Source organism: Hirundo rustica, chromosome 9 (genome assembly GCF_015227805.2).
Source record: "Hirundo rustica isolate bHirRus1 chromosome 9, bHirRus1.pri.v3, whole genome shotgun sequence".
NCBI lineage: Eukaryota > Metazoa > Chordata > Aves > Passeriformes > Hirundinidae > Hirundo > Hirundo rustica.
Genome location: NC_053458.1, coordinates 19633533 through 19645956, shown reverse-complemented (window position 1 = coordinate 19645956; position 12424 = coordinate 19633533). Strand labels below are relative to the sequence as shown.

Genomic DNA, 12424 nt, shown 5'->3' with positions numbered 1-12424 from the left:
AAGCCCTCTACAGATTGAGTGTGTTATTTTTCATTATTCAGAAATTCTTCATGATTGTAACTATATTACATCTATTCTATGATTCTGTCATATCACATTCTCTCTTTGACACAGGGTCCACCTGGCCCACCAGGTCCAAGAGGTCCCCAGGGTCCTAATGGAGCTGATGTAAGAATCAACTTACTTTTTTGTCTTGCTAATTGAGTAATAAGCACTCTATTTTGGATAACGATTTTTGGGATAACAAATATCTTTTATCACTGTAGGGTCCTCAAGGCCCTCCAGGCTCAATCGGCTCTGTTGGAGGCGTTGGAGAAAAGGTGAGTGTGGAAAACTCCCTAGAAGGAGAAAACATTTGAATAGGAATGTGATATAACATTCATTCATTATAATTATTTTCATTGCTATTTTCAGTTCTCTGTTCAGAAAATTGTCTGCCAGGATATGGAGTGAGTTTGTTTGGGATTTGTTATTTTCATATTTTACCCAAGGAACATGCCAGATTGTATCTTCCTTGTTCTTAAAGGAAAGATGAGGTATACAGGGATATAAGGGCTTTTTTTATTGTGATTTATTTGAAGCAAGAGTAAACTATTATATAGTGCAAGCAAAAAGTTCAAAAGAGAGTCTTAAAATGCTTGTTTATGTTTATTTTATCAAGCTACATGACCTTGACCACATTAACCTATGTAAGCCTAAAAGCCTTTTGCTGTAATGTTACAGATTTAACATTATTTTTTTCTGAACTTTGGCCTGAGAAAGAAGATTCTGAGTGGAGCATAAGATGGAGGAAACAAAATAAAAATATATTCTAGACCACTATACAAATTGCTTATTGAGAAACTACATAGATTGCTCTTGAGTATTTAATGATTTGCCACAGAGTATCACATATATTCAAAGAAACACCCATGTAAGTGAATCCTAGAAAACACATCTCTAGGAATGTCAGTATTGGTATTTTTTCAGAAAGCTTTCCATATTGCTAGCTTTTCAGAACATGAAGCAAGATTTTCCTTTTTCTAACTAAAATAGTCTTTTAAAAGAATCTTCAGGTGTTTCATGTTTTGGGTTTTTTTCCTACATGCCCATCGACTGAATTACTTGCCAGCGCTCTGGGATGTGGAAAAGACCATACTAGAATAATATAGCATAATATTTTGTTTGATGGAGATGATAGCCTGTTTTGTCTCCCTCATTGTCCTTTGAGACCAGAGGGTACTGAGCCCAAACAGATGTTACTGTGTGGAGTGCTTCACTGCAGTGCTTCACTGCACTGCTTCTTTCTCAGGATGGGGCTCTGAGCATCAGCTCACCTCTTGGGAGGAGCAGCATTCTGGTATTTTCAATCTTTTTTCCCCAAAATTACACAAGACACGCAAAACACAATGCACTCCTGCTTGACTGCTTTATTAACGAGGATATTCCTTCTGATGTCCCAAGTTCATGACATTGTTCATCCAGTCGACTTTAAAAAAGGTCTTGGCCTCATGAAGGGCTGCAGGATTTGTTTTTTCTCTCTGGGAAAAGTACAAAAAATATGACACAATCTAAGAATTGAGAGAAATAAAAAGTTACTGGGAAAAGGGAGTCTGTATGTCAGTGGAATATAGAAAATAATGGGCATTGTGGGAAGAAAAACATTTGCTGTGACCACTGCTGAGAAAAATATTAATTATAACATCCATGGTAGCACCCAATTATAGTCAGTGCTTTAAAAACACCCACCTTGTATAATATTGTGGCCCATTGAACTTGATAGGAATTTTACCGTGGTCTCAGTCACCTCTTTAATTTTCCGTGTTTCATGATCAAAATATATTCCAGTCATTTTCTAAACACATTGCCTTATATTGAACTGCTTCCTCCTTTGTTTCTCCCTGCAACTCATCTGTGTGATTTAGAATCACTGTTTGTGATGATTAGGCCATGAAATTTAATTCAAGAACATGAAGTTCAGACTGTTTATCATTTGGTTGTCATTTTTTATTTTCTTCAGCTTAATATCCCATATTCCCTGCACTCGCAATGAGAAGCTTCCAAGTGTATTATTTTGGAAGTTTATATAAATTGTAATTACTTTCCTCCCTCCTCCTCCTCAAGTCTGAGTACATGCCAGGGTATTTTCCTTGTTAAGATATCTTCCTTTTTAATTTCAGTTCCATTTAAAGAGATTTCAAGCTGAGATATCATCAAGCGTTGTTTTGTCAGGGGGAGTTGCTGCAATGGGAGGACAGTTCATGCTTTTAAACAAAACATGCATTTTTTCTTTTCCTTTTCTTCCCACACATTTTTCCCCCAATGTTTTTCTTTTTATGTCAGCATGCTTTGGCCTCTGCACCCCTTTCAGGAAAGACACACCATACCACAGATAATTCAATGCAGTGAGTGTAGAATGTGGAAAAACATTTTGGCATCATCCCTGTTTGCTCACTTGCATACTTTAAAGGTTTGACCAGGAGAGATTTTTTCATTATTACAGGGGTTTCAAAGCCCCCTTATCTTCTGGCAGAGAGAAACAATTTTTTGTCACAGTGCCACGCATTTTTAACTAGGTTGTTGTTTCCCCTGCTCTGCACACAAGGGCCTGAATGTTCAAAGGCATCAGCGCTGCAAATTCCTGTAGCCCTGCATTATTAATGCCGTAACCTCCACCGAGGGCCTGGCACTTAGACTCAGCAGAACCTCTTAAATCCAGCTGCCTCATCAAAGGCAATCCCTTTCTTCTGCTTTTAATTAAGAAAAATGGAAAACCAAAATGTGCCTACACATGCTCATCTCTAATTTGATATCGAAGGTCTGACATGCAGATATCCTAAATGGCCAGGAAGTTGCTCAGGACTTCTCTCACCTGGGCCTTAGAATGTACAGAAGAATTTACAACAGAGGGGAAACAGACCAAGTAATGTTAACCCCACACTTCCACAAAACCTAATGAAATATATTTGCCTTTCTAATTTAGATAAATTTGTGATAATTGCACTGAGCAGCATGCTGTTCTTCTACCCCTTCTCCTTTCCACAGCACATTATAAACCATCAGAGTTAGAGAGCAGTGCAAACACAGCATCTGCAGAACCTAAGCATTCATTCTGTAGACCCTCAGAGTTCAGACCTGCTTTACTGCAGGAAAAAGTCTGGTGTTAGAAAACCACTATACGTATCTGGGTTTAAATTCCTTCCTATTATATTGTTCTAAAAACCTTCCCAAAGTAGTACACTAATAAGGAGTCCAAGACAGTAAACAAGTGAGATCAGTAATTCTCATGCTTAATCATTGATTTACACTGCAGCTGGAAGTGAGAAGGCAAAATCAATTGAGTATCCTGGCTCTAAGTTTAGAAGCATGTTTGATCAGTGTCTACAGACAATTTTATGTGTGCATATCATTTTTACACACATCTATGTGTAAGCACTGCTAAGTTAAGGTGCATCTGTGACAGTTTAGGCTACCTGAATATCATTCTAACAAATTACTTCTAATGACTTTACATGACCTACTGCCTGTGATTTATTCTCATCCTTCTCCATCTCTCCAACATGCCTCTAAACAAGAGCCCTCCCAGAAAACACAGCTTTTAGAATTTCTCTCCATTAAATTTAGTTCTCTACAGAGCCATTATATGGAACACATATGCAGACCTATGCAAAAGATATTCTCTTCTAGAGTTACAATTTCTCTCTCTTTTTTTTCTTTTGGTTGGTTGGTTGGTTTTTTTTTGTTGTTGAGTTGTGGGTCAGGTTTTTTTGGCGAGAATGGAAAAAAGGAGCAAAAGTAACTTTGACCCAGTCAGTTGCAAAGTTGCCTCTCCCTGTTATAAAATGAAACACCACATCCCAGAACTTAACCAAAAGGTGGCAGCCTTCCATCCGCTATCTCTGTGCTTTGTATGGACAGTTCTCTAGAACTGATCATAAGGAAAACAACACTTTTTAAACCTTAACACTTTTTAATAATGATTTTTAAATTTTAACTTTTAAACTACTTTGCCTAGCTTGGTAGAAACCATTCTGCTTGCTTCATCCAAGGAGGTTTTCAGAATTGAGCATGTCGGCAAAATGACAAGACCCTTTGTAGTTTAAGATGTCTGTCTTTTCTTTTTGAAATTCTGTCAGAGGAAGGCTTTGCCTAAGACCACAGTAACTTTTAAAAAGATCTGAGCTGGTAACAAAAGAAAGAAAAATCTCCAGTGATGGAATAAATCTATTATTAGATCATAAAATCTGTTTCCCAACCGAACATGAAATATTTCCCATGGAGAAGGTGCATCAGATTCTGAATTAATGCCATTGTTACTAAAAATGAAAAGAAAGATGAGGCCAACAACAGCTATAGATTACACAGGTTTTAGTAGCTATAAATATGCACTCTGTAAATATCAGCTACAATCTTCTCCATCAAAACACTGTTTAACTCCCTTAACAGTTATCTAAAGTAAATACAGCATTTCATAGTACCTAAGACTTGGAATATAAAAATCACTGTCTGATAAAACAAGGGCTGCATACATGGAAGAGGCACATTTTTTAGTAGAACAATGGTATAGAAATATTAATGTGAGATGAAACTTTAACTGGTCTCATCTTTCACAAATGCCCTTTAAGAGAACATCTTGACATTTTCTAGCCGTCCAATTTCTCAGTTTTGCACACTGCTGCTTGCTGGGGAGCCGCTGTGCACAGAGCCAACGTCACTGTGCGTGCTGGAGCAGGCACCCCCAGTGCTCCCCTGGTGCTCCCAAGGGTAGGTCAGAGGGAGCCCAGTGTTGCATGATGGAATGAAGATGTGCTTGTCAACAGGGAGGGTAAGAATTGTGTTGTACATCAAATGTGGATCGTCATAAATTACAATATTATTAGGGAGAAAGGCAGAAAAAAACCTCTCTCTGAGAAGCTGCCAAGGGGATTGCGCTGCACAAGTGCTTGTCAGCAAAGACTGGGCACAATCAGTGCTCTTACGGCACTGCTTTATTTTGTCCTGCCATGGGCTCACCTTTGGAAAGGCTCTACATAGTGGACTCTGGATATAGTATGGCTGCTAACTCAACATATTTTTGTTGATTCCAGACTTCATTCTCTGCCACTACAAAAATCTCATGTGATTGCTAGTAGGTTTGGACAAAACCCCAATGTTAATGATGCTGCAGACTCAGTAAATGCTGTGCAGAGAATAAGGAAATTAAGATTATGAATTTTCCTAGAAAACATACTTAATGATTATTTACCTAAAGCATCCACTACGGGTTTTGTTTTGTTTTAAAATGAATGCTGCATCACAGAAGTAAACTAATATTAAACGCTAAAAGGGATCATTAGTTTTTGGGGTTCCTACAAATTTAAGTATATCTAATAAGACATATCAGAATTTCTAAAGGTACATTCACCCTTTATAGTGCCCTTTTTAAAGGGCATTTTAATATCACTCCTAAAATATTGGTTATCTGTTAATTACCCTAGTCTGGAATTCAGTTGAGGCGTACTGAAATACTTTCCCTTAATCTAATGAAATACTTGCACTGGGCCAAATTCTGGTCCCAGTGAGGTTATCATGCTTGCTATGAGCTTCTCTGAAAAAAAAAGTTCAGTATCTGCACCATAAGTTTTGGTTTAAAATTATATTTTATGGTTTATAGTTTTATACTGACCACATGGAAATGACAGACATGCACGAATTAACTGAATTGTCATAAAATGAAGAGCGGTGTGCAGGTCACACAGGTTAGGAAGGATACACAAAATTATTCTGAGTCTCTGAATTTGGTAAATGATTGGGTAAAATGCATTTTCAGCACTGAACTACCATAGTTCATGGATGTAATTACTGGCAACATTCATTTGGTTTGGAAAAAGAATATACTTTGGGGGAAAATCCCTCCCATTAGCAGTTGGATCGAAAAATCCTTTGGGATAGGAGTATGTATTTCTTATCTAAGCACTCCATAACAATCACAAAGCATATTCTGTTATCCTTCCATGAGTTGTGTCTCTGTGAAGCTAATAATTAAATATTCTACTAACAGAAGAGTTTTCTATAAAAGTTTATGCATCTGACCACTGAGCTAGAAAATAATTGGTCATAACTAAACTTGAAAATGAAGAATTGAAAAGACAGTCCTTGAGATAATAATGTATTAGCTCAGAAGGAGACTGAATTATCTTAAATGTTCATTTAATAGGGCACAATCTTTGACTTGCAGAGATTTTCTTTTCATACAGTATCATCCTGAAAACCATCTGCTTTATGAAATAAATTCCATCACTGGTAAATACATAGCACTCACCTCTGTAGCCTGTGGAGAAAGTTTACTAACTGATGCTATTATTTCATCCTTAGGTTTTTCTTTATATTTTTCTTTTTCTTCTTCGAACAGTAGCTATAGCAATAGTCACAAACAGGAAATCTGCAGTATATGGGATAATAAAGGGGAACATCTTCCAAAGCCCAAAGGGAAGTTTAGTCTCCCTGGTTTAAGAAAATATTAGTTTGATGCATTATCTCTCAAATTTAAGACTCCAGTTCTGCAAAACCATATCATAACTCAACCCCCTCTAGGTAGACCAAATAAAAACCAGCTCTTCAAAGCTGTTTGCATAAATAAGCATGGGAAGAATATGTAATAACAGAAGTAAATTCAGAGAAATATTCTCCCTAATGATTCATAAATTTATTCTTATGCATCTATAGGGTGAGCCTGGAGAAGCTGGTAACCCTGGACCCCCTGGAGAGTCTGGAACGGCTGTGAGTATTTTGTTGTTGTGTTATAATTTATTATGGTGAACTGAGGTATCTTGCAGTGCTTGCTTTGGTAAGCATTTCCTCAGATCACTTGTGCACTTGTGTATGTTTTCTTTGAATTTTCAATGAAGAACTTACACCTTTAAAATGACATTTATTTACCTATAATCATAGCCACATCTTGTACGAACGGAGGATGGAAACTTCCCAAAAGAACACGTATTTTTCCTTCCATAAGGATTAACTTTGGTTTGCATGTCTTTCTTTCTGGAAACAGTTCACTGATGCAAACTGGGTACAGAATTTGTCACTTGACCTGCGAGGTCCTAATTTCCCACTCGCATGGCAGTATTTATTGAGGAGCGACATGGCCCTTGTCTGAAAAATGAGTTTGCCATTGTGATCCTTTTTTTTTGGCCATTCCATTTCCAGATGCCATTTTTGTGTTCATGTGTTTTCCACAGGGTCCAAAAGGTGAAAGGGGAGAAAAAGGTGAAGCTGGTCCGCCTGGAGCAGCCGGACCACCAGGTGCTAAAGGACCTCCAGGTGATGATGGGCCTAAGGGTAACCCAGTAAGTGAGCTTCATAATTCTAACCCAAACCACTGTGAAGCATTGCTGAAGTTGTGTGAATACAGAACCATAGCTTTTCCTACAACAGCACTACGTTCATTATATGCTTCATAAAAGACTTGTGATGAGTGCTACCTGCTTGGCAATGGATGACACATTCCTTGCTTTTCTCCCTGATCTCTCTAGGGCCCAGTTGGTTTTCCTGGAGATCCTGGTCCCCCTGGGGAACCTGGTCCAGCTGTAAGTATACCTTAGTTTACACTTAATTCTAGTTGACCCTGTCTCTTTCTTGTCCGGGGATGAGCTCTTGCCTGTAAGATCCATTGCTTCTCTGTTCACGCATTTTTCGAGACCTAAAAACATTTAGAAGTCTTTTAAAAGTTTTGAAAAACAATGCCCTTGGGAAAATGCTCTGTAGAAAAATAGTGCTCTTATATTTATATATGAAAGTTAGTCACTTAAATTAGCCGAGTTTTTAATTTTGTTTATTTTCCTTGAATTCTGTAGGGTCAAGATGGTGTTGGTGGAGAGAAGGGTGAAGATGGTGATCCTGGTCAACCTGTAAGATTTTTCCCTCATTTTATTTCACTTGCATGATCTCGCTGATGATAAGAAACTATCTTTTGCCAAATCAGTGGTTTCTATGCAGTCACACTCTTAAAAATATTTTAAGAGTGGATACTTTTTCTATTATACTGAAAAATAACTATTTCCTTGCAGAGATAGAACTGCCCATATTGCAGTAACACAATTAAGCAAGAGCTCAATTTCTTTTAGAAGCAGTGATGTGTTAAAGGATTTGTGCTGGAGCTTCTGAGGAGCACTAAAAATAAAGCAGCTCTGAGCAGAAGAAAGAAATGCTGCAGCTAAATAATCTTCATTAGCTGAATGAATGAAATTAAGCCAAGATCTTAAGCAGTATCTGAGCAATACCCATATTAATCATCAAAGTTCTGTTTCTGTAGGTTCTGTCCATAGAAAGGGGCTAACACATGGCAGGTGTCTGTGTATTTAAGAAAGATGAGAACTTAATCCTTTCTTACTGCTGAGTTTTAAATTTTCTGTTGCAGGGTCCTCCAGGTCCTTCAGGTGAAGCTGGCCCACCTGGTCCTCCTGGGAAAAGAGTAAGGAATTTCTCATGTTCTCTTGAACACTTCTCTTTCTGAGACACTTGTGTCCTAGAGAATTTCAGCTACGTAGTCTATTCAGGGCCACTCATACGTGATGTTTGTCATTTATTTTAAGTAATGTAATGAAAGCAATGAATAGATAGAAACAGCAGAGAAAGCTCTTCAACATGGCTAACATAGAAAATAAGAACAAAAATTCATAGGGAAGAATGTATTGCTTACCCATAAAGGTGCTTTTTCTTTTCACTCAAGAATTCAGTGTCTACTGAATTAGTCTGCTAACAGGAGTGAGCTGGTACGACAGTAACAGCAGACATCATCTTTAGGCACATGTCTGCTCTCAGGGAGCAGGAAGAATGTGTCTCTTTCCATGTCTTTAGTCTCAGAAATAAAATAATTTCAATGCAGCTAGCGTGCAAAACTATGTCATCCCCTCTGCATACAAAATTAGCAGGCAGACATTTCTGTCACTTATGAAGCTATTCCATTATTTCTAAAGCCTTTGAAGGTTCACAGGCTTTACAAATATAGCTAATCAAGCCCAGTAAATAATGTTCCAGTCCCAGAACTGTAGTAGATGCATCAACCCTCAGGTCTGCTTCAGAGAGTAATTAGATGCAGTTTTTACACTTTAAAAAACAGAAGAAGTGGCATTATTAAATGTAAGCTGAGAATTATTTAACAAAATATGTTAAATTGCTTGATTTAATGGGCTTGAGTGAACTGACATGCCTAATTAGTCGTATTTATTTTACACAGTAATCTATTTGATCCACCAACATGCAAATTATTTATAATATCCTAAATGATTATGGTAACATTAGCAACCTTACCACTAGAACTGAAATATGGCTCGATTGAATATTAGCTGTTAGTGTGTTTGTTTGACATCAAATTAGAATTTCCTGCTTTATTATACAGAAAGGCAATAGCTCACTCCTCACAGATGGGCTATATTCTATCTGACTGTACCTAGGAAAAAAAACATTGAAACACAAATTCCTCGTTCCTTGTGGTTTGACACATTTCCAATTTAGTGAAAATGCATGGTTAAACATTGCAATGTAGTCCTTTTCTGAATTTTGAGGAAAACATTTTGTAGAATTGGTTTCAACATAACTTGAGTACCAGAATGTTTCAAACTTGTAGGGAATCTGTATTATGTTGATGCTACACTCAAAAGAACCAGGGGAAGACTGAAAGGTTCATACTTAGCTAGAAAAAATGCTTTTCATTAGTTTTCATCACTTGTATGATAGAATCAATTTCAAGAAAAAGCCCCAGCAAGAGTCTTTTAATTTGGATTGAGAAGGACACACAGTTTCTGTAGTAATATTGCTATGTTCAGTAGTAATATTGTCTATGCAGTGCAGCTCTGGCTATACTACTAGAAAGCAATATTCCACCCAATTTTTTGGTTTTCTGTCTCTGATATAAAAAGCTGGCAGAGCTCAGATTTCATACTTTTTAATTGAAGGCTTTTGAAATCCTCAACAGTAGGCTCCTTATTTATTTTGTTATTAATTTTCATTCCCCTCTTCCATTCTATTGTATAACTGACCTGACCTCAGTTTTACTGCCCAGTGTTCTGAAATCATGTTTATTACCAGGTGTCAGAGTTTTGAGCAATCTCTATTTAGTTACAAAGTAACTTTCCCTGGAAAGCAAGTTCTAATAAAAGACATGGACATAAATTGTTTTTCCATTGTATCTAAGAAATTTATAAGCCAAAACCATAATCTACAAAGGGTGACTTTTGTGACATAGTAATTGACAAAGTCTTTTAAAGTGGTTTTTGTTTATTATTTTTATTTTTCATTAAATAGATATTATTATTTTACATATTCTGACTTCTCAAATGATCTGCACATGCACCAGATCAGAAAAATGCATGCTCAGAAGGCTTTATACGTCAATGTAATTTAGCTGCAAGTAATGGTAGTAATTGTGACTGCTTATCTAGAAACAGAGATACAGACTGAACCCCTCTACAGTTATATTGTTGTTATTATTTTTTTTCAGAAACTTCATCCCTTGTTCTTACTTTTGGGACTTCTTTTTTGGTTTGCCATACAGTACTGGGCAACATGTCTAGTTTGAATTCATTGATTTCCATCTGACAAATGTTAAAAACAGCATGAGGAAAAGATACCATCAGAGAGTATTTGTCCTTCAGATCAATAGTCAATCAATACAGATCAGCACAGACAGCACTCCGTGCCTGTGCTCCTCCCAGCCCTTCAGTGTGCCAGGCACTTGAGCTTTGGGATCTGCTGCTGGGCTGCTTTCCCCGGGAGTGACAATCAGATGCCAACATCACATGCACATAAACCCCCCATATACCAACCAAAAAGCATTAGAAATTTAAAGCTCAACACGAAGATGTATTTTTGTTCTCAACTGGAGGCCATACCATCTTCTTCCATTAAAAGAAGAGATGTCAATACTGAAGCAAAGCCAGCAGTTTTGCAGAGCAGAAGTTTATTTGGTCTGTTGCCTCTAAATACAGTGTTGAATAACTTAGGAAAAAATAGTGTTTCCATGAAGGAGATTTTTTTCCCAGTTTGGCTACAGCATGCTGCTGCCTCAGCAGGGTGTACTCACCACTTAAAAATTAAGCTGATTTTCTCTGTTGATTGCAAATGCACAGAGTATCTAACAATATGCCAGGTTCCTATCTCAACAGGCTGATGAAACGTGGTAATGGTTTTCTGTGTTGAAAATGTTTTAAGCCAGATGACAGACAGCTACAAACAACAACTTAAATTATTTTAATGAAATATGGATGAACAGAGAAAAATATTCAATGGGTTCACGTAACAAAAAGTGAGGACGAGCTTGTTTCTGCACGATTTCTTTTGTCTTCTTGGTTCATAAAATGCATCAGGCGGTATGTCCAGAATTACAGCGCAATGTTCATAAAAACCAGCAGGGTAGCTGGGGTGATGAGGGGGAGAATCGTGCATTAATGTAAAATACTGTTACCGAGATCCTTTCTGTCAGTGAAAATTTCCCAGCCGCTCCACGGAGGGCAGTGCAGGAGGGTAAGATGAATAGCAATGAGCAGTTCCGTGCCAGGCCAGCAGCCGCAGCCTGCGCCAAGGAGCAGCTCCTGCAGCAGCTCTGTGCCCGCGGCAGCCTTGGCACCGGCTGATAATGAACCCCCTGCTCAGCGCTCCTCAGTCATTCCATTTGTATTTTAGCCATCACACTGGGTTTAGCCCTGCTGATTAATTCATGCTGCAGCTGCATTTCTAGATTATGCAGAGACTGTGTTTCTCAAGTACAAACTGCCACGTTCAACCCTTTTCAGTTTCTTAGGTAGGGTGGATTATAATCCATATGGGAACTTCAGGGCAAGGAATTTTCAAGCAGTAGAGACAATGGGCATGTAAATTAATTCATGTAAGATAAAAAAGTCATGTTTCTACAATGTTTCTGAATTTATGCATGCACCTGTTGATCTTTCTTGTTATCACTGCAAACTGTGATCCATCCAACAAATTACAACCTACTCAAAGGGATACGTGCGTCAGACATTATTAATTCTTATTGGAACAGCAGGGGTTTAAAATATTTTTCCTGTTTTAAAGAGTCAGTATTTGGCCCAAGGCTTTTAAACTTCTCTGTATTTTGAAGAAATAAAACTAAGTCCTGTACGCCTTACAGCTCTTAAAAATACCAAAGAAAAAAGCTGTTGATACCCACAACACGTGGTCAGAGTCCTCTGTGGGTAATTCAATTCATTTGGCATTATCTTTGATGTAAAGTCTGAGCTATCTCTATTGGCCAAAAGGTTCATGCAGTGCTGCAGATGTTCAATGTCACCCTGGAGAAAGCTTAATTTCAGAAGCAAATGAATGATCTTAATATACTCCTATGTAAATAGCTATAAAATGAATATAAATTCCCAGGAATTAAAACCAGTGGAGTTGCTCAAGGTATGTGCCAGTAGCAGTGGATAGTGAAATATCAGGCTATAAAAAG

The 12424-nt window shown here is 37.7% G+C and overlaps 1 protein-coding gene across 4 annotated transcripts in view; it reads left to right on the top strand.

Annotated features, from left to right (window-relative positions):
* Positions 1-12424, top strand: part of COL11A1 (collagen type XI alpha 1 chain) — a 129818-nt gene that overhangs the window by 104905 nt on the left and 12489 nt on the right. For all 4 annotated transcript variants that reach the window (XM_040072551.2, XM_040072553.2, XM_040072552.2 and 1 more), the window contains 7 exons: positions 115-168; positions 267-320; positions 6685-6738; positions 7200-7307; positions 7494-7547; positions 7815-7868; positions 8378-8431. In XM_040072551.2, coding sequence (XP_039928485.1) covers positions 115-168; positions 267-320; positions 6685-6738; positions 7200-7307; positions 7494-7547; positions 7815-7868; positions 8378-8431 — 432 coding nt within the window. The remainder of the gene's footprint in view (positions 1-114; positions 169-266; positions 321-6684; positions 6739-7199; positions 7308-7493; positions 7548-7814; positions 7869-8377; positions 8432-12424) is intronic.